The sequence below is a fragment of the Sipha flava genome, unplaced genomic scaffold (genome assembly GCF_003268045.1).
Source record: "Sipha flava isolate LNK unplaced genomic scaffold, YSA_version1 252_pilon_pilon, whole genome shotgun sequence".
Lineage (NCBI taxonomy): Eukaryota > Metazoa > Arthropoda > Insecta > Hemiptera > Aphididae > Sipha > Sipha flava.
In genome coordinates, this window is record NW_020272904.1 from 60,649 (window position 1) to 85,908 (window position 25,260).

The following is a 25,260-nucleotide window of genomic DNA, read 5'->3' on the forward strand; positions in this document are numbered from 1 at the left end:
AATTTAGAATAATACATAATTTTTTAATAAAATATACGTGTTTAAATGATGATAGAAAGGATGATGATCAAATCGCACAACTATAATACGCATCCTATATATATATATACGTAAATAAATATTGCATAACATTAGACATTCCGATCCGTAATAATATATAAATCGTTATAATTTACGCGTCATCTATACATAATATTATATTGTCCATAATAAGAACGTATTTTAAGGCGAATAAGCCGTAGCACAGTCAGCGATATATACATAATACACAAAATACGCTATATATTTTACTATAATATTATACTATACACACGCTTATCTAAAAAAAAAAATGTTTACAAATAATCGTAACACTAATTAAGGTCGGATTTTAGCACCATTCGTTCGTGGAGAAATCCTCGAGTCCGTTTCCGTTGAAAATTAATAAAACAATTATTTACGTAACACACATACATACATAGATATTGTTTGGGAGTGCATCGCGAACGTCTGATATTTTTAAATGCATTATTTATTCACGGGAAAATACATTTTCGTGATGCATTCTGTACACAAGTACATAGCATATATATATGTATGTGTGTATAGTGGTGTCTATACACATATAACATTCGAAAAACATAAAACGCGCTCTTTACGATAAAAACAATAATAACAATAACATTAACGAAAGAATAATCGTCTCGGGCGTTAATATTATCACAGCTAGTGCAGTTCTTACCTATGTGAAGAACGCGACGGTGTATAATATCATATAAATCAAGCTATTATTATTATTGCTATTCCGGTAATATACATAAATAGACCCTGTGTGGTTCAGCTACAACAACATTATATTATGATAACAATAATAACAGTAAACGTAATAAGTAAATCACACGAATTATCGCGTCGTGACAACGACGACTTAATGATGATGATGATGACGATGACACGATGATGCATAGTCAATAAATCTAATAAATAACAATCCGTGTCCTGGCGCGTAGGCATGGAGTGCGGAAAAGTATTTGGAGGGACCGTTGCATCGGAACAGCGTTCAGGACCTTTGCACGGGCGCCGGTATCCTGGTGACGATCGGCGAGTCGGGTTTCGAGTCCTTCCGCGGACTGGGCGCCATCACGGCGTACCGGTTAATGATGTCGGCCACCTGTTGGCAAAACGTGTCGGCTGACACCTGCAGTCTCTGTTTGGACGTCGAGTGCCGGCCACCGGTCGCATTCCACGTGTTGTTCCGGCCCAACGCCGTGGCCGGTGACGAAGGCGACGACCACGACGGTTGGCTTGCACCGCCGCCACTGCCGTCCACGGACGGCGACCGACGGCTCATCCGCGGCGTGGGCGTTTGCGATCGACTGACCATCGTGAACGGCGGAGGCTGTTGCTGTTGTCTGGACGACTGCGTGGTGGAACGATTCCGGCGGAACGGTGACTGTTGCGGGCTGGGCGTATCCTTGCCGCCGGCCGATCGGCTTCGAGGAGGCCGCGTGACCCGTGTAACCGGAGGTGTGCCTGCAACAGCGAAAAAAACGAAAAAAAATTACGTAAAATATGTAAACTAAACGCGACACAGCGTTTATACCTATATAAAACAAAAGTTCACTGTTGCGTAACAGCAGTACATAGGGATAGTGAGTATTATAATAAACATATATACGTGCGACCTCTCGACATCGTCTCTCAGTCGAATGGACTTGGGAAATATGCTACTCTGGGATAGCTTCCAATTTCAGGAAATATTAAACGATACGAAAATATCTTTATAGTTATTATAAAATACCTAGGTTCCAAAAGTTTTATCAGACATCGTAATTTATTTTTTTAAACAAAGTTTTATCATCTCTTATAATGTGATAGCGTAACTTATCATCCCACTAAAAAAAATCCTAAATATATTATTGACGCACAGCATTTTTGAAAAGAATGGAGAGACGGAATTTTTTAGTAGAAAATAATTAGAGTGCTAAATATTGAATATTGCCTGATGTCACACATGTCAAGTCCGCTAATGCGTTTTCTCACATGAACATAAAAGAACTCTAGTCCTCTAACACCTTTTCTTCGCTAACGAATAACGAAATCCATTGCATACATGAACAACTCGTTCAGCCAAAAAGATTGTACCACCCACGATTACCGCATAGAACAATAGAGAATAATAATTGGTGACGAATATTATTGTTACGGCATTTCGGAAAACTAACTATTGGTGATGGATTTTACACGTCGTTTGCGAGAGCACCCATCATTTTGGAATCATTACTATACGTCCCCGTAGTGTTCAACATCCTTACCTAACTAATATTTTAAATAGACACCCACACATGAAATTGAGATTGATTTGTGAAACCTAAGCGGGACTGTCGACTGAATAGTCGTTTTGCTCACGACCTAAACAACACGCAACAGCCGGGATATATGGTATTATTGCAGTAGACTCTATGATTGTTAATTTATTTTTTTCCAACACAAAAATATTACAACTAATAAATACTTATTGATGCGCGCACGGAATAATAATATTTCAACGCGTCTCGCGGGATATGACGTGCGCGCGTACCTACGGCGTATGCACAATAATGGTATAATGTGACGTCGTCGTTCGCATATTATGTTTTGAAAACAGCGTAACGATTATTATTACGGAACATGTTCAATATTAATATCCATAGGCGTGTCCGTGGACATTGCATGCGTGTTTATGTATGTGTGTGTACATTTTTTTTTATTTCTCGCGATAATTTTTTAATTTTTTTCCCTTTTTTTCTAACCATCACCTACGGCTACTTATTTTTTTGGCCCTCTTTGTAAATTGCGTCGTTCTACGCGTCACCGACCGTGTTACGTGAACGCTATCAAAAGCATATTACATTCGAATAATATACATAATATAATATGCACCTCGTCGAAGTTGGGTGTGTAAACAACATTAACACCGAAGGGGATAAACTCCATCGCAACAAAAGTGTAATCCGTATATAACAATGTAATATATTTAAGATTATAGCATCAATAATGATAATAATAACCATATAATGTGCGACGGGTAATTTTGTTATTAATGCATACAAACGCATAGGTAAATGAACGCAGTGCGACGATAGTGCTCGGCTGGGGACTAAACTACAATTGTACTACTGTACGTTTTACAGGGAGAGGGATTTTTCGTCTTCCCCGTGCAGTAAAACTGATACAGAGGTACCTCCCGCAGAGCAGAGCATGGTCGGCGGTGGTGTTTGTAGGTATATTAATTACGGTCGATTTCAAACGATTAATAACACATGAAAGTGACGATTACGAAGACGCTCGTGCCATTATCTTACGACACCGCTTTCGAACATGCAAATATTTCCAATCATTTTTGTTACTAATTTTTTTACAACCCGTATTTATACGAGTTATTCCACCATTGTATGCACGTTTATATCATAGTTCATTAATTCCCCTTCTGCTCTATTGTTAATATTCAGTGAGTACAATTTTTTATATTTTCTAAAAAAAAATCACACATCGAACGATGATGATTATATTTTATTATTCAATCGCGTTGGTTCTTAAGTACAATTAAACTACTTTTCACTTTCGAAAACCATATAGGTTAGTAAATACATCGCTTCAGATGGTACTACGCTCTACAACATTATTACGTAAACAATATTTCGGGAGGTCAGTATGCCAGTCAAACAGATTATATTATACATAGTTTGAAAATCGCATAATAAGAACTTTAATCGAATTTGTCGTCTATAAATCTTCTGGTATTGGTAATATATTATAATACCACCATAATATGCAAACCCTATCTCAGAATAAAATACATACACGCTTGTATACCTGTATACCTAGTACAACTTTTCCCTTGGTGATTGGAGTGAAGTTATTCAACCCAATCAAATAAAACGTGTGGGCAACTTTGACGATTTAAAAAACAAAAATCTAAGTCCAAATCATTGCAGCGTATACATGGTTTTGGCGGGGGGTATCAAAATGTGGGCGGAATAACATTTGAAATGTGCATGGATTAAATTATCCGCTGGAGCATGTACGCATAGATACTCGGGATGATGAATAGGCCGGCCAACTGAAAACATGTTAAACCACGTATGGTTTCGACACAGTAGTCTCGATAGTGGGAAGGCGTTTGCATGACAGTTATATATTCTAGGGATTGGTCAACTAAATCTGGAGACAGCGTTCGAGACAAGAATATTTATGGACTCCTTGCAGTTTTGAAATTCAAGTTGGCAATAAAATCAGATTGCGTAAACTATTTAAATGCACGTATATATTATACATGTATATAACATATATGTAGTGTCAACGGTGATAAAGACGGTACAACTAATGTTAAAGAGAGAATGGTGGTCACCATGGTACATTTCTTCATCGACTTAATGTTAAATGTACCAGTAAGTAATGATAATTATATTACGTTAAGAAATCTCGGCAAGATGAAATAACATTATTTAGATAGGTAATTGCGATAATTTAGATGTTCCTAAGCTCCAATGTTACTCGTAAGAGAACTGATGTTTATTATTAGTTATGATTAACTATAACTCGTCAACACACATTTATGTAATCCATCCTACCTGATTTGATCCTTTGATTTTCGAGCAACTACAAGTTCTCACACAATATTACATTCATACATTCATAAACGTTAATCACAATAAAAAAAAAAAAAAAATACGATTAAAATCACGCGTAAGAGGTATCCAAATATTAGATAATTTGGCAATTTGAAAAGCATGCACAAGATACAAAAGAGTAGTCTACCAAAATGCAAAGCAATGTTTTACGTTTTGTTGATGCAAAAATTATCTACTAAAATCAAATCAATATACTTATTAATTAAACATTTCGACTATGACCCATCAGAATTATGTATCAGTATAATTTAAAATGTATTATAACGAGATTACCAATCGAGACAAAACACTTGTGGCTGGCTACGCGTAGGATGTTACCTGTAGCATAATATTACAAAACTAATTATTACAAATAATAATTAGTTCTTTGTGGTGGTCCTAGTCACAAGTAATTATAACATGTGTTACGTGAATAATTAACCATCATGATCGTTAAAAATAGAACTAATTTTATTTTGAAGTCTTAAAATACTTGGAAATTTAACGTTTATTTATTTAAAATAAATTCAAGAACATAGTTAAGATGAAAAACTAGTCACGTTGACCCCAATAAAAAGAAAAATCGACAAAACAACAATAATTTTACATGATTTTATTACGCAAAGATAATATTTAAGTACTCGAGTAATTTCTTCATGCTATAGAATCTATATTTTGTAAGAACTGATATTATTGATTAATAAAATTAAAAAAAAAAAATCTCTCAGAAATCTTATGTTTAGGTCAACGACACGAGACGTGGATATGAAGATATTAAAAAATAATTTTCTGCGACATACATCATGACAATGTCAATGTCAATGATAATAATGTAAGAAACTTAATGTATGCTAATGATATTCCAACCGGTGTTTATTAATGAATAATTGCCGTTAAACGTACGTATGTGTGAACTGCAATGATCGATAAATAAATTGTGCATATTTTTAATCGGATCGTAATTGATTTAGAAAATAAAACGATTTAAATTATACATTTAACTAGTGGGACGTATGGAAATTATATTACACAGTTTTATTGTTATGTGAGTACAACAAAAATGTTTTCCCGTTTACAGCGTAATTGCTTACCATTGGATTTCTGCGCACTTTTAGCGTTGGAGTTGACTGACGGTGGCGTAGTGACTACTCCCAAGCTCCTGTAACCCTCGTCCGACACTTCCGACCCACTGTCCGTACCGACCGTTTCCGATTTCCTAACGTCCCTTGAATGCGACTTCTTCCTGACCGACGGTGGACCGTCGTAAGCGGCGACCCTCAGGCTGTCCGAAACGCGACAGAACGGAGTGGTGTCCACTTCCGATTCTTCTTCCTTGACGGTCGAATGTCTCCTTTCGATGGCCGTCACGGGCATCGGATTGAGCACGTGATACTGCTCGGTGCCCAAAAAGTTGTCGGATACGCGGCACGTAGACGACGTGTCTACGGCCACGTCTCCGTCGACGCCATCTCCATCACCGTGCACGGACTCCGCTGTACCTGTTTTCTCCCATTGTTTGTCCACCGAAGACTCTTTGGACAGGCGGTCGCCGCCGTACTCGGCAGCCGGTTCCGAAGCGAAATTAAGCGATATCCTCGGCGTTGGCGTATCGTCCACGCCACGGCTGCTCTGGCGCGCAGCCGACAATGATCGGCTGCGGTTGTCCCGTTGCTGGGAGCCGTCGGGTACCGGCAGACGGTCGCAGTTGTCAACCAGCGCCGGTGACACGGACCGTTGCTTCCGTCGGCCGCTGGGCGTCACCGACCTGGACCGCGGCGAGCTCGCCGCTCTCTGCACGCTCAGTCGGTCCATGGCCCGTGGCGTCGGGCTCCTGCTCCGGCCGCGGCCCGAGTCGACGGGTGTGTTCAGCTTGTGGGCCGTGGACGTCAACCGCGGGGACGGCGACCGGCTCCGACGGCGACTGGCCCGTTTGGCCGTGGCCAGACCGCCGGACGTCAGATTCAAGCCACCAGAATATCCGCCGTTACCGCTGCTGCCCGTACTGGACGTAGACGAACGGCGCGTTCTCGGTGGCGATCTATATTCGGAGCACACAATATACACGTAATACAATAAAAGTTGTTGTCTCGACGAACTGGGTGTACAATTTTGAACAACATTGAGCCCGATATAAATGAAAATTATTGTTATAATAATGTATTCAATTGTTTTTATTCGGTAGTTGTTAGAAGAAGGCAACGGCCCTTAGTCAGCGTTCTGGTTATAGGGATGTGATTCGCTAACGGATTTAATGCGCTGTCGGTTTCAATAAAATAAAAAATAAAAAACCATAACTTCTGAACATCGTTCTACAGTTTATATTTTATAATTTGCTAGTTATCATACCTTCATTTTGTTAGTACACATATTTTTGTATTTGTTTTCAATTAACTATTTTAACTAAACTGTTTATTCAGTGGAAATATGAAAATAATAACTATTCGTCTCATGAACAAAAATATTTTTAAATACTTTCATAATGAAAATATGGTTTTTAGAATACTTGCTTTTCATATATTTTTACAAACGCAGAATGGTACATGCCTATTACTTATTACGAATAAAACACTACATGCAAATCTTACTATGTACTTAACTTAATGTACAAGCATACATAATATACAACGAAGTACTGACCTTTCATAGTGTACTTGGGCGTGCGATATTTCCAACATGGGCCCGCCGCTTCTGACACCTGTCAGTTTCGCAGACACCGGCGCTCGATGAGCTATTTTAGTAAAACGAATAAAAAATAAAAATAAAAATAGAAGCTAAAAACAATAAAACTACAAACGCATGACCAAACGAGCATAAGTACTACACTACAATAGCACAAGTGTCCAATGGACATTTTACGCAAAAATCATTTTCAACAAATGGTCTACACTAATACTTTATATTACTGTTAACCTTGTAAGAAACATTATTTTTCCCTGCCACCTATAACCTATTACACTAATACGTAGGCACATGAATACGGGCAAGATATAATAATGTATGGCTTACTACTATATATGTGTGAGTATGTAGTTTAGCAGACAATATATGTTTTTTCTTTTCCATTAAATCAATTTTTTTTTTTTGTTTTAGGCACAAAGTAGCTTACCAGTTTTACATCGGCATGGATCGTGTTTGTCTAAATAATGAGACAGTGTGTCCCAGCCTCCACCTACTCTAACCATAACGTGACTCCTCAGTATCTGTAAAAGTTATACATGAATGCACGTTGAATTAAATAATGTTATTTATCATCCAATAAATATAATTTGAAAAATTTTACTAGCTTACCCTGACAAATATCAAAACTTTGGTATCACCGATACGATATTTTCCTTCAGACACTCTGATCATTGGGAATTGAGTTGGACATTTGCACCTTTCCACAAGATCTCTTACCTAAAGAAAAAAAAGTTTAGCTATACATACATATGTATAAAATAAAATCGCAACATCAAAATAATAGGACTGCAGTGAGATTTTGTGGGCACGGTAACCACGCTGAACATATGATAGTAATTTGTATTTGGCACTTGAGCATATCATGTAATACGCGTATATTTCCCAGAAATCTAGTGTATGGTAAATCATTCGTATTAGAAAGTACACAAATTGAATCCACATAGTTAAATTTAATATCAGTATCCGAAATAATCAGAAAAAACATAGTGTACAAACCCAACTCTATAACTAATTTAGAATAACAAAATATGATTTTATATGAACGCATACATTTTTATCGAGTTTAATAAGAATTAATATTTTTTTATCTTCCGTACTATTTGTACCTATATTAAATTGTTCACAATACTATTTACATTTTAATCTTGTTTAACATAATAGAATACTGTTTAATCAAAACCACAATTGTGAGAATATTCTGTATTAATATTAAGAATTAATTTTTTTTTTTTTTATTAGCTATTAGTATTTAACTATGATATCTCAACATTTACAAATTAGACATAATACTACATAATGCATTATAATTTAATATTATATAACAAAGCCAGCATCCAATATAAAGCAAATTACTGATTTAATGGCGGTAGTGGATTTTGTGTTGAGTATGGAGTAGATATTAAGGGGAATATTAATTGTTAGGTTTTGTGCTAACCTTTGTGCTTCATAATGAATTTATGTACTTATGTTTATATTACTTATGTAATTATATTTATGTACTAACATTGAATTTATGCATTTATGCATGAATATATTTTTTTATATTGATACATTATAGGTAGATATTTATTATCTATTAGCTTATTTTGTATATTTATTGATAAGTAGAATTTTTGAGATAACGTTGTTACTTTACTCGAATTATAATTTGCTCTTTTGTTATCAGTCATCAAATGATAAGAACACACTAAAATACCATTTATAAATATATTGATCAGGATATATATCTTAAACAAGAATAACTAAAATTAACTGTGCATGAATTATATTATACAATAAATAGTATAAATATCTACCCACAATGTGTTTGCTAAAAATAAATGGTTTTACTGTATTAATATTTCATAATTTAATTGATTTTTCAGTTATACATACATGTATTATATTCTTAAACAATTTATAAAACATAGTATTATCATATATTATATAGATTCATGTTTTTAACGTGCTTAATATACCGATATCTGTCATTGAACTTTCTTTGGTGATGCCGCCAATTTATGATTTTTTAATTAGAGTTATAACTGTGCATTGCACTGAATTTATCCTCACGTCATTGAACTAAATTTTAATTACGTTGGCCCGATATATGTGGTGTATCAATCACAATTCAGCTGCACTCGTGTAGTGCCTCAGGTATGCCACATCGGTGCCTAAGGTCGGCAACTTCTTAACACTTTGTTTTGACTAATTCGCAATGTCACGACGTTTCTTTTTGTTCAATAATAATCAAGGTTATACAAAACATTCACACAGACAGAAAAATATAATTTTTTATCCAAAAACCATGATATTGGTAAACAAAACAAACTAAAGCTGATACAATTTTAATATTTTATTTTAATATACTTGTCTTGATATTGAACATAAAATAACCTAATTTCTAAGCTAATTTAATGTATTTATCTGAACGTAACATACATAAAAAAAGCAACGAGATACTCCTTAAAATAAATTTCCAAAATAAGAATGTCTATGCACTAGACATGACTCTTATAATTAAAATACCATAAAAAATAAAAAAATACTAATAAATATAGGTTTTATTTTTGAGAAAAAATTATTAATACGACAATAACGACACAAGAACAATTTATAAATTTATTTGTACTCAAACCATATGTATAAGTAGTATATTTTAAATTTTTATCAAAGTTAGAAATATATTTAAAACTACTTTTTACGTGGATGAATGTTAATTATACTAAAAATGTATCAACTTGAGCTTTTTAAAAATAGGAATTTCTAAATATTTTTTGAATAAAAACATTTCTCACTCCGTAATAATTCAACAATTTTTATAATAGGTATATTTTAACATATATAATTTTATTTCAATATTATTAAAACGTTAAATTGAGCATAATGAATGTAATTTTGTCAGTAAAAAATATCAAACACTATAATTCACAATATATTTCCGTTACTTCATTATACTAATATCTTAATACTTAAGATGATTACACTTTCAAATATCTTATAATGTCTACTTGTCTATTTTGTAGTTTATTTATAATAATAGTTCTATAAACATTTCACTTCGTTTTTGTGGTTTTATTATTACGGCACTTTTCTTTTAACAGACTATACACTTATTCCTAAGTAATACAATATGAAAATTATTTCTGTAGAATTGTGGTTTAAAATATGATTTTATACGTATAATCGTCGAGCAAAAATAAAATAATATCGTAATCAAAACTTATAACTGAAATAAAATGTATTTAGGTGTTACTGATTTTTATATTTTAAGTGTGAATATATTGTGAAAAATTTATTTTAAAAATCAATCTTTGATTATTTTATAATTATTGCATGTACTATAGTTTACAACTAAAGATGTATTTAAGATTTTTAATGATATTATACCTAAAAAGAATTTAAATTACACATAATATTCAATAAATAAAATATTTGTGAACTATTTACAAAAGGAATATTATTCAATTAACTAAATTAGAATATTATTATTTTAAAGTTTAAATACTCTTAAGTTCAATGCAATGTAATAATATTTTGTGGTAGATTAAATTAAAACTGTAAATATCATCGATTTCTTGAAAAATTATTTTACTCACGTAGCTAATCAAGCTTTCAGGACTAATGAATAAAGAATAAATTAATCCAATATTAAAAATAGTATACCGGTATTCACACTTACCATTTCATCTAAACTTTTTAAATCGTTAGTGACGATTTGAGGTAACGGGGCATATTCAGTTAGGTCTTCCCCATCACTGAAATCAGTGTCATCGCCGTCATTAAAATCAGTTCCTTGTGAAAATTGCCCATATTTTCTGTCGGCAGCAATTTCTCGATCGATTTGTCTTTCCATTTGTACTAACATTGGAGCTGGTACACCAATCCTAGCACCACGTCTAGCAACCTATAAAATCCAATTGAATTTGAAAAGAAATATTATTTTTATTTTTCACAATAAATACCTCTAACAAACATAATATCACATGTTTTTCATTCTTGCGCATAATAAGATCATCAGTCTCAAACAATAGACATTCGAAAACACCAAGCCCATTTCTACACCAATTAATAAAATTTGAAACATTGTCTCTAGCAAAAAATGTCCCTCCTTTAGCGCCGGGTAAATATCGTACAGGTGGTAACTGAAGAACTGTGCTTGCAATGCCGCTAATATTAGATTTACCGGCTGCTTGTCTTCGATTGACATGTTCCTCTGCATAGTTCCTTACACAATTTGAGTGCTGGAAAATTAAACTTAATATTATTCAATGGTTATTCCTTAGAGGCTTTTTTTTTTTAGATTTAAACGATAATTAAATATACTTTTTTAATTTTTATTTTTGTACAAATTTATTAAGTTTAAATAATTTTATTTATAAATTTAAATTTTGATGAAGTCAGACATTTAAAATAAATTCAATTTATTATATAAGTTTTTTAGTAAAGGATTGCATAAGTTCAAATTATTTTAATACATTTTGTGCTGTTTATAGGCACGTGAGATTTTTGATTATCCTAAAATTTAGATTTTTTTTTTATTCCAAAAGTTAGAACATTAAAAGTTGAACCAACCAAATTAAGAAATTTGGTATTTCTATTATATTAACCATCTTTAGAATTATAAACTATTCTATTTAACCTATTTAATTTAAAATCGTTTTTTCGAAAACAATGGTACATTGATTTCAAATTTTAAAGACCAATACAACAATACCATTTACTCATCCCTATATCTCACCTAACCTAGGAGTTCCGTCCTTTTTCTTTATTTGAAAATTTATGTTTGATATATCAATATCAGAATAAAAATAAAGAAATATATCAGTTTATCTTTAAAAATAAATAATTATAAGTTAGATACGTAAATCTATAATTATTTTCCATCAATCAGATAAACAACATATTATACACAAAGCAAATACCTACATGTTTTTTTGTAAAATAAAATATTAAAACTTTAGATGAACCTATCTATGTTCTAGTTTTTTGCATGTCAAGGTTGATTATTTAAGCAGTGATAATTTTTTTAAAATCGATCGTTAGTTAGCATTCACTCTATTGATATTACCATTAATGCAGTAAAATACAATAAATTGTGCAAAACGCCCAATTGACGTTAACTACACTTGACACCTAGTGTTAAATAACATGATTGTATTATTATACAGTAATAATTTGTATCTGTACTTCTTATCGTAACTATAAATACAATAAATAAACTCCATGATAAAATTTAATCAATAATATAATTCATTTTTAAATTGTTCTGGTGCAGAAACAGTTGTCAACTAAGTAAATCAAATATTTTAATTTTGAAATTCAATTATTAACAATTACTTACAATCAGTGTCACTCTAATAAATAAAAACATTTTAATGAAATTGCCTTTGTAAATTAAAATGTATTTAAACAAAAAAATCTTATATTCGTCAATATTTTTTTGAGGTTAATTGTAGAGTATAATAAACAATAATATTATTTTATATTTTAAATTATGGAAGTTTAATATTATTTATTTTATTTAACATTATGCAAAAATTATAATTCCTATACGTGAGATTTAAAAAGGTCAATCCATTATTGTAAATGCAAGGCTAAATTTAAAAAGGTTTCCATTCCCATTTGCACCCTAATCCATACATAAACGTTAAGTACTCGGGAACTTTTAACTATATTATATGAATTACCTATTAGTAAAAGAAAAAACATAGTTTAAGATTTTCATTGTAACTGAGAACTCTATCGTTATCATTATTCTATATTAAAAATCGAATCCTATATTCAAAAATTGAAAAGTCACTATAATATTAATCAATAAAATATTTTTTCTTTATATCTTAATTTTTTCAAAATGTTCAAAGAATAAACCATATATATATATATATATTTAAAAAAAAGATTGCTATACACAATTTTTTATGTAAAGAGAATATTTCAATTTTTCCAATCTTAATTAATACTAACAATAGCATATTTTTATCCGTTGTATTTAATAGTGTTGAACCAATTATAAGTAATATACTAGTTATTGTCATTCCGGCTGCATCCGAATTGTGTTCCGAATTTAAAATTACTATGTCTGTTAAAATGGGAAGGAAAATGTTAGTATAATGTAGTACTTACCAAAAAGTATTCAGGAAATAGTATAATACCTAAAATAATTCAGGACCCAACTAGTATAGTACCTATAAAAATTCGGGACCCAACTAGTACACTACCTGCGATTAGCCCTTAGTATTCGGGACCCAACTCGGATGCTTCGGTCATTCCAGATGAATTTCGCCAAAATAAAAAATATTTATTTACTAAAATACAAATGAATACTTTGATTGTAGTTTATTTTCTAATGGATTCAAATTATATTTTGCATTTTTCATATTTATGGTTTATAAATTAATATTAAAATATTAATGAATTTATCAACACCTCTGATATTTTCTAACGGACGAAAATTTTTATTTTCAAAAACTAAAGATCTTTACTACTATCTTATTTATCCTATAATTTATATTCAGTCATGAAAAATGTCCACGTGTATACAATATCAAAATGGTAATAAAAAAAAAACAATGTAGAGCAAATCGAATTGCAACAGTAATCAACCGTAGCCATTTACTCAGCAAAAATTTAATCTGAAACCAACTTGCGTTGAAAGTATCACCGTTTTCTATTTTTCTATAAATACATAGTTTTAGTTTCACCCAAAATACATAATGTTTCTTGTCTGTTCTGGTCAATCGAAAGAAATATAGGTAAGACACTTTCCAATTGACTGAAAATAACCAACGTAATTTATCCTCCCGCATACGTCGCGCAACGACCAAAACGAATCGAAATTATTTATTTCCTATATCTGATTGTTATTTTTATAGATACTTTTTAAATTATACTTATTTACTGTATTTGAAAACAATAAATAAGTATTAAAGTAAAAACAAACTAAGTAAATTAAAAAAGATATTTGTGTTATAATTAGTTTGTTAAATTTTAAATTATAATAAATTAAATAATGTTGAGTATTATATTTATATTTAAATATAAATATATTGTATATAAAACAGTTATTTTTTATGAAGCAATTTTTTAACAGTATCAACATTTTCTCGATTTTTCAAAATAATTATTTCAAATATTCTTCCAAGTGTTGCCACATATTTCAACAAAAGTCTATGTAAAAAAAAAATGTTAACTGATGAACTAAACTAGGTTATTTAACAAGTTCTATTTCATTCAATAATTATATTATAAATAAAAACAGATAATAATCGTATTTAAAAATGAATTTCATATTTAATTTAACGGTAGTATTTAAAATGTAATGGACAAACTCAATAAATATTTACAAAGACTATTTTAATTATGATTATTTAGCTAATATAAGAATTAAAATAGTTTTTTTAAATTATACTTTTATTAATAAATTAAAAATATTAAATCTCGTTTAATATTTTATAATAGTTTACTATTATTATACGAGTAAATGTATACAATTTTAAATTATTGATAAACATGATATTAATGTTTTCATTTTTAAATAAAAATTAAAAATAAAATGTAGAAAAACTTATTTTTTTTTCGCCCATATAATTACTTACTATTATATAGGTACTATTTTCATTCATTTTAATGTATTGAATTTGTTAAATAAGTACTTTCTAAGGCTTTTGACCTCAAGCATTATGGATTATTGAAAAAATTTCTTTTCGACCTTACTTCACTTGAATACAATTTGAAAATCATCATTAAATATATTTTAGATTGACCTACTGACTATTCATTTTGACCCGATTTGCTATGTCCGAAAACATTTCTAATACTCATGAAAAACCCAGCAGATGATTTTATCAATCATTTACTGTTACATAATGAACACTGTAACCGAACAAATATTTATTAATACAAACATATATTTGGATATTGGTAGAATTTAAATGGACAAAATTTAAGTGACGTCACAATAGTTATTGTTTTATTAATAAATAATAGAATGTATTGTTATCAAAATTATTTTATTGATAGATGGTTAGGTTTTGTTATAAATATACTTTAATTTATTTATCATTTTTATGATTTTTATTTATTTTTTTCTACATTTTGAAGTCATTGATTTAAAAATAAATGTATTGATAAATGATAAATTAGAATATGTTTAAAGTAATACTAAAGCCGACACTTGATTATTATAACACTTCCGGAGTTTGGTCATGCTCCGTAAGAAAAAATGATATAATGATCATGGGAACTAAAAAAATATTCTAAACGCAAATATTAATGTACACATGCTTCTAAAAAATTATAAATTAATTTTTAAAAAAATATATTTTTATTTTTAAAATAAAAATAATACTTACAAAATAAGAAATGTAATGGAACTGTATTTTATGTACTTAATTAAAATATAAATTATAATTAAGTACACAGAACCTAAAGTAATTTTGTATAATTATTACTCACAATATAAATAATAATAATCAATCTTTTTAATAGAACTACAGGTCATTTAGTTTTTAAAAACTAAAAATTAAAAAAAAAGAGAAAAATTTTAGTTTTGACAGCAAAATTATAATAATCAATAAAATAAAATGAAAATTAGTAAATGGTTGATACTGTAAATTAATAAATATAATATAATGTTTTAAAAAGTATAAGTATTTCACAAACAAAAACAGAAGACTTGTCTTACTTAGTAAAAAATTACTTTATAAATTATGCAAACCTAAATATTTGAGGCTCTTGCACACTATAGATCAGGGATGACAAACCTTTTGAACACTGCGTGCCCAAAATTACTTTTTTTTTTTCACAAAGCGTGCCATGAAAAAAATATTAAAAATATTATATTTTGTTATATTACGTATAATTTGATTGTATAATTAATGTTTTAGTATAAAAAGATTAGTTTAGATACATAATAATAATAATAATAATAATTATAATAATATTGCTTTGTTAATTATTTATATTATATTATAGGTCCTATAATATTATTTATTATATAATATATAATAGTAAAACTTTTCGCGTGTCATGGATTTGCCATCTCTACTATAGACGAATGCCCATAAATTGTTATATTATATATTTCCAATCGAAATATTTTGAAAAAACATTACAATAACAATAATAAAGTAATCAAATATACCATCAGCCGATAACATTTATTGCGGGTACCCAATAATGAAATATGGATTATAATATAAAGACATAGAATGCTGATAAATTTGACTTGTGGAATATTAATGAAAATTCGTTCATACGTAATACGGTCATATAAATTGAATGAATTAATGGACATTAGACCAACTACTTCAGAGATATAACCAAATTTAGTACACATTATTAATATATATTGTAATAAGTATATATAATAATATATCAATAAGTCATGATTTGATAATAGATAATAATAAAAATAGTTCAAAAAGTATAGTATCTATGTTTCAAGAAAATATTTTATCCTAACAAACAAAATCAGATCTAAACATTTTAAAAGCTATAATAAATAATAAGTATATAAGTATATAAGTATATAAGTTATAATAAGTATTATAATAAGAGCAAATTACCCATTTCTTTTTTTTTTTTTTATGGAAAAAGTCGTTTAATGGGGAAAACATTTGATAAATTTAAATCATACTTTAACGATTTAAAATATTACATCGATAATTTTAAAATTTGTTTTTTTGTCATTGGAATAGCGACCATTATGGAGATTTAAATATATAAAGAGACCATCAATAAATGGATGAAGCACGTTGTACGTGATTTCCTACAGGAAAGAGAAAATCGTGCAACAATCATATACGATACGATACAATACTGTACAGAGGTATGCGAAATAGAAACTATAGTAAATATTATCGATACAATTTACAGAAAAAAGACCAAGCAAATATAAGCTTCTAACTATATAATTGCACAACGTTATTAGTTTAAATAAATATTCCATATGTGTACTCGAATAAGCGAATAGCTATGTAAATAAAATAAAATACACAGTAATACATTATTTTTTTAATAGATTTACTTATTATACTATTAGTTGATATAATGAGTAAATTCCAGTCAATAAGTAACTGTTTCCTACGGTCCCCTGTCTGCGACCACTGAAAAATAATTACTACGAGACTAATAATGATAAAAGCTGATACATAGCAATTGTTATGACACATAATATAATTATAATTAAATCAATTATTCAACAAATGATAACCTAAATAGTTAATTGTTATTAATATATTTTTCTAAAGTCCTTATAAAACCACAAAACAATAAGTATAATATTTATTTATATTTAATAATTTTATTTTAATATATTTATTGTCAAAAAAAGTCCAACTAATAAGAAATAGAGTGTCACATAAAATTGATCAAGTCATAATTTATTTTGTTATTTCAAGTATGATGATCATTAAATAAATTTAAAAAATAAAATTATTTTTTGGTGTTATATGGTGTCTTAACTCTTAAACTTAGTTTTAATTGAGAGAAACATACAGTTATGGAAATATCTTTAATTTATTTCAACTAATTTAATTTTAAGTTAAAGCATATTAATTATATAAATAATTTAATTTGATGATTGCCATATTAATTATGTTTGATGATATACTTACAATTATTAAAACAAATAGGTACGTTATTAAAATTGATAATATATCAAAAATAACCTAAATAATAATTGTTTTTCAACAAAACAAATAATTTATGTTATTTATTTCAAACGTTTTCTCAAATATATTTATAAAATGAACATTGAATACACGAATGTTTGCTTATTGCCTTACACGCGTATTATAAATTGTAACTCTACTTTTTTTTTATACTAAAAAAAATAATAATAATATTGAACATAACAAAGGGAAATTACTTTAAAAGAATACCTCCAAAAAATATTGAGAATATTACCGACAATGGAAATATATTAAGCATGATTCAGTTTATACTCAATTATTATATATACAATAAAAACTATTTTGAACAATCCATAGAAAATAATTTTTAATATAAATAATATATGCATGTATAAAATAATATAAAATAAAATAATAAACATTCGACAATTAAAATCAGACAGTAATTACAAAATAAATAATATGGTGTAATAATATTAACATTTTGTCAAATGAATGTCATATTAACATTTTAAAACAAAATTCAATGTAATTTATATATTGTAATAGGAAGTTCTGGCACATTTTACATTACATAGGTTATTAAATTTTTCAGAAAATTGTTTTATCAGTATTCAATATCTTATCTACTATAATTGTATATAAATGTATAGCATAACAAGATAAATTTAAGTAATTTAATAGTTAATAGTTATTCGAATATAAGTATTAGTAATTTTAAATATATCATTTATATATTATAAATAATATTTATTAATTATATTATATTTAAAATATTTTTAAATATAATATAATATAATATAAGTAAATAAAAATACAACATAAAAAGAAAATATTAAATAGAATGACATATTTCATTAATAAATAAAAAAATATAATTGTCAGTGTTCCATAAAGTAATATATTTTTAAATTAAATCTATCGTCTTAAATTGGTTTTACGATGCAATGTAATCAAACATGTAAATTAAGAGTCGATTATATATTTAAAACTATAAAATATAATAAAATAATGCATTCAAATATTTTTATTTCACTTGAATATTGAACCAAATTAATAGCGATGTATAAATATATTACAAAGTGTAATTGTCGCACCATGTATATATTTACAGTTAAATTTAGTAATTCGTTCTTAATCTAGCAATAAACTTAAATAAAAGAATGCTGAGAAGTTTAAAAATACTTTTGGAAAACGAATGACCTTTTTAAATGGAATCTTCTAAAGAAATTAAATCTTAAATTCTATCTTTGTAAAGTCTATGCCAAGTCCATACTAATAAAACATTGAAATTTGTCAATCACCTACTTACGTTCTTATGGACATTTGAAAATATAATTTTAACACTACAATATTTATTAAAATTCATAAATTATTGGTTTCAAATAAAGTTTAGTAATATTCTTATCACAAAAATGTTTACATCAAATATTTTTTTGTGTTATAAATCATAATGTTTAATAATAATGACAAAATATTCATTTACCTTGCACAGTGCAACACCGGTATCAAGTCTATCCATGAAATTGTTTACATTTATGTAGAGCTCAGGATATAAACCATTCAGCCATTCAGCCAAATCCTCTTTCATAGCGTAAAGATATTCTTCACTGGACTTGAATGGCCGAAACGACCGTGATTCTACTAATAATGCCATCTGAAATAAAATACTGTACATTATTAATCAAGAAGTTTTAAATGTTTGAAATTCAAAAATATAATTGATTAAAAGGCATAAGTTAAAAGTATACTATTTAAACTATAAGCCTAAAAATTAATAAACTCATAAATGAGACTGAATTGATTGAATTTTATTAGGTAACGTAGGGTTATAGAAATTATAATAACTATAAAAATATACAAAAAAAACTTATACTCGTACATTTTACAATATTTGAAAACATTCATTATGGTTGAAAATAATTTCTTTTATATTCTATTATTAATAAGAAAATAAATAATTCGTATCACAATATTTAACTTTTTTTGTAAAATAAAAAATATAATAGTACAAAAATAATAGCAATAAATAAAAACTTATTTAACACAATTATTCTTTAAGAAAACATACAAGTTGAAGATTGAACACAAAGTTCCTGTATTTGTTATATATTACTTTTGTTTAATAAATAATTAGAAAAATAAAATAAGTAGCAATTCAAAATTAAAATTAATCATATTAAATTACTTAAAAAACGGTCGAGGTATTGATCAATTTTCGTACATATTTGAATATAATAAAATTTAAATGTTGAAACGTTAATTGAATTATTAATGTTCAACAATTATTTTTTAATTCTCAATAACTACCGATTCATTTCATACTTATTGTTATTAAAAATGTATATTAGATGTAAAACTTTTAATAATATTATAAGTTTATATTATTTGTAGAACTTGAGTACATTAATAATATAATATTTTTATAAAAAAATTAATTATAAACTAAAATTCGATCTTTTCCACTTAAAAAAAAGTAGACAAAAAAGTGATACCTACAGTTTTATCTATAAACATGTATGATTTATAACTAATTATTATGATATGACATAGCCATTTGTATATAGTTTTATTTATAACAATCGAAAAAATAAATAAAACAAGATGTTTTTAATAATAATAAAATTATAAACTGAATATTTAAAAACTTAACTCGAAAATTTCCTCATAAGATTATCAAAATAGAATTTATAAAAAAAAATTAAAAATTATTCATATAAAAAAGTAGAATAAAAACCATTTGTAAAATATTGTATTAATTTTGTATTGAAAAAAGAAAAATCTCAAAAAAAATAACTATAATAAGTAATAAAAAAATACAAATATTTTATGTTTACCAACAACTTATAGTATGACACATAAAATATAAGTTTCTTCTACATACTTATTTTACACTACTCACAAAGTTATTCATTAAAATCAATGAAACCATGTGCTATAAATTTTGATTATCATGGATAATTCGCTATGCTGAGTTCATGTACCCGGATACCATTGTTGTGATTTTTGTAATTGATCACAGTTTTTTCGTTTTTTTTTTTTTTTTTTTGTAATTATTATAACTATATTAAACAGAAGTAACAAAAAAAAAAAAAAAATCATAGAACTTAAAATATAATTTTCAAACAAGGAAATTTTTATTGTAAATCATCATAATAAAGTACATTTTAAATACTTAAAATCTTCAAAAATATTTAATTTTATACAATTTTTTTTTTAAAAAAAAACGGTAAGAATTATTCACGCATTATCCTGAGTTGGTTAATTATATTTCTTAATAATATTTTTTAAGCAATGGTCAATCATATGAAAAACGATTTCAATCGAAAATTGGTATTAAGAAATTATATTGATAAGTCTAAATAATGAATATTAATAACAAAAACCAGTTTTGCCACTTAATATTATATAGTATATCTTAATTAAACATTAATATTTATTTAATACTTAAATTAATAATTTAAGATATAATAGCGCAATCTATTAGATTAAAATTATAAAAATTTAATTGTAATAAAATAAATATAAAATTAAAGACTTAGAATTTTTTTATTATTTCCTTTAAGATGATTTTATAAATTTATAAAATTAAACACTAACTCTTATTATTTTTGCTGTAATGTGCGAACAAAGGCAAATTAAAAAAAAAAACTCTTATTATTTAATAACAATGACTAACATAAATTTAAAATATATTATCATGCTTAAATTGATTTTCTATAATTAATATAATTTTTCACGTTTATTCAATATAAATTAAACAATTCAGTCGAATCTGAAATATGAATGAATTAGTAACAGAATTGTTGGTGGAGATGGTAAAAACAGGAACACGCACGTGCGCATTATAGTCGCCTACATTTTTTATAACGGACCAACTTCCAAATTAGGTGGTTTTTTTTTAATACACTGATGAGAATAATAGTATTATTTAATATATTAAGCAAATGAAATAAAAAAATATTTTTTACGTATCAGCAAAATGTTTTTCTAGTATTTTATCACTAACCTTTCGTATTTGCATATAAAATTGATTTTATTAAATTGTCATAAATTTAAATTTTTTAAACATACAGAATAAAATATATGTGCTTAATAAGTATTTTTTTATGAAAGCATCTATAAAAATTATGTGAACAAACTTAACGATATTAATTTATTTTTTAAGAATACATTTTTGTTTGTACTATATAATGTTTCATATAATGACATTCACATGTGGAGAAAAAGTTTATGTAGATATATATCTATACAAACTAACATCCGAGTTCTATTAATATGTTATATGTTAACTATGAGAGTTAAGTAATAGTTTAAAGAGTAATTATTTAAATATACGTTCAAATAAATGATAAAAATAGTTTAAATCCAAACGTTTGACAGCTCTTTCAACTTCATATTGATATTTAAGAAAGAATATCAAAATATAACTTTGAACTTTAATACGCACCTACTATTTAGATGCATATTATAAATTTAACTATAATATCTATCAAATCTAAAATTTGTAAGTCTCTTATAATCGATATATTAAATTTAATTAATTTTAACTTTAAATATTTGTATAATTCCATAACAATTAAAAAGAATGTAGTTATAAATTTATTATCTTCACATTTTACCATATTTTAAATGCGTAGAAACAATAAATTATAAATTATACTTCAGTTTAAAAATCGTATTGGATTATACAGTACTTCCTTCTGTGAATAAAACTGTACAAATTTATATTAACCGATATAATTTTAAATAATTAAATATAAACTACATACAATCAGTTTTTAGTTAAATACCAGTATTTTAATTTACATTAAATATAATCAATGTTTAATCATCAGTACAATGTTCATAAAACATGGAGTCATTAAACAATTTGTATGATAATTTTTCATTTATTCAGCTTATAATTTATGTAATCGATAACTACAGAACAATACAATTACTGTGGAAAATTAAATTTTTTTTTAATTACTAGTTTAATCGCCCTAATAACAGTTTTGATCCTAATCCTAAAAATCGATAATATCTAAATAAAACAAAAAATTAATCTCAACGTTATGAAAAATGTCAAAAATAATCGCTAAACAACGGCATATATAACTCCTATACATGTTTTCGCATGTTTTTCTCTTATTGCGTTGTCTTTAAATTAAACATCTTTAAATGTATGATACAATAAGTCTGCGCACGTGTTTAATTAATCACTCACAAGCCGGCGTTATTAGAGAGCAGCGCGTTTTATTGATGTTCTTGCGGTCTGTCGACCAAAAGCGACACACCTCGGGAAATTTTTGCGCATTGTATTTTGCGCAATCGATTGGGCTACAGCCGGCAAAGGGAGCGCGAGAGTGCTGCACATAACCTTTCGACAAATACCCTAACGCCACGGTAACACGAAACCAAAATATAAAATTGCTAGAAATCACGTACAAATGTTTGCGATTTCTACTTTAGCCTTTGACCGTCATGCACAAGCATCGTAACACGCACACAATGTTCTTTACAAAGTGTAACGTATATTGATCAACACGACTGTTGTGAATCACAATTGTGCTGACCCACGGTTGTCGGTGCCTGCCGCTATGCGATTAAACGAGGCGATGCAGACTAATTATTGGGGTGAGTAAGGAATAACCTTACGTGTTCGAGGGCCAACAATAATATTTTAAAAGACACCGACAAACCAGTCTACAGAACAGTACCTATTCCTTTCTCCCTATACGTCTTACACTTTAACGTGTAATGTAATATGTATATTTTGTAAACGATTTACATTGTATACGGTACTGTAATTTTTTATGATAAATTTCGACGCCCAGAGCTACATTATCCACTGCAATTAAATCAATATTGAACATAAAAACCCATTAAGTATACCGTGTATCCTCTAAGTATTTTATTTGTTCGATTATAAATTCACGTAAAAGGTTATAGCGAAGGCGAAACAAAATTGACACTGGTTTTAATCATATGGATGTATCAAAAAAAATATATTAGCGGGTGAAAATTTTTATACGAAACTGTCAAAAATTACCAAAATAGTATACGAACCTCGATATTTGTTGGACGATTGAAACGTTGCGGTCGGATGGTTGGTAAGCGTTCCGGGAAAATTCAAAAACTCAAACACGACGGTAACGGTAAAACATATCGATATTACGAGACGTTAAATAAGCCATTTTAATGGCTATAAAACGCATTAAAACGGTGTCGACCTGTAGTGTATTGTATACGGTGCAAAATGGAATGCAAAACACAACTATTATGTCGGGAAAGGAAACGGAAAAAATAAATAAATAAATAATATTCGAAGAGAACGGCGGACAGCGAACTACGCGATACACGGTCGGTGTCGCGATTGTGACTGCCGTGCGTCGGGTCTGAGTGCTCGGCACGTTGTATATCTTTGCACGCCTTCCGTCCAAAAACTCACGGTCGGACGGCGGCGGCGTCAACCCTACCTCAATCTCTGGGCCGTAAGACGCGCCCGTAGTCAGTAGGTACACACACAACATCCGTCGGCGCGCGTCGCATTATTATTATTATTACTATTACCACTATTAACACTACTACAACTATTACTACTACTACTAATACTATACAGTATACCGTACAGTCCAAGGCACGCCGTAATCGTTAATGCCGCTAATGGTAACGTACATGTGCGGACCCTGGGGCGCGACTGGAGCCCAAATATTGAGAGTACTAAAATTGCTAAACATAAAATTAAATGGTATTTAACTGTAATTACTATAGATTTCATAGATCTGAAAAAAAACATGAGTGCTACATTTGAACTCAGGGGTGCTAAAAACTCTATTACGCCTCCCCTAGTTACGCCTATTTGCGGACCCTGTGCAAACACGACAATAGAAATGAAAAATAGGTAATGTGGCTGACCGCGGACACAGGACAGCAATATGTAAATGCAAAGGATGGACGAGTCGATGAAAACTGTTGAGACACGAGTTGATTTGATAACTTATGTTAACTGGTTCAGTCAACACTAAAAAGTTGGTTTATAAATTAACAATAATATACTGATAATAATAAATACATGCTAATATTGGGAATATTACTTGCTTCAATAAAGTAAGTTACTCAGCAAGTTAAGTTATTTTTTAATGATAACTTAGATCGAATAAAAATATTAATATCAAATTGGGTAAACACTGCAGTAGTTATTACAAACGTAGAAGCTAATTCTTCTGCCTTCAATCATAGGTGAATATATTGTTAACGATTTTTAGTATCTGAAAATATTTTTGGAATTTATTTAATTGTGTAAAATATACTACGTTATGTAATCATTAGTTTTTGGAAAGACTCTACGC

General features: G+C 28.4%; 1 protein-coding gene across 1 annotated transcript; it reads right to left on the minus strand.

The window, feature by feature from the left end:
• Positions 1-458: 458 nt before the first annotated feature.
• Positions 459-24,337, minus strand: LOC112684548 (GAS2-like protein pickled eggs). Its single transcript, XM_025556123.1, has 9 exons — positions 23,978-24,337; positions 19,413-19,583; positions 11,255-11,533; positions 10,972-11,196; positions 7,920-8,027; positions 7,738-7,831; positions 7,269-7,359; positions 5,723-6,669; positions 459-1,512 (listed from the first exon to the last, which is right to left on the minus strand). The coding sequence occupies exons 2-9, from the start codon at positions 19,581-19,583 to the stop codon at positions 1,040-1,042; spliced, it is 2,388 nt and encodes a 795-aa protein (XP_025411908.1). The 5' UTR covers positions 23,978-24,337; the 3' UTR covers positions 459-1,039.
• Positions 24,338-25,260: the final 923 nt, after the last annotated feature.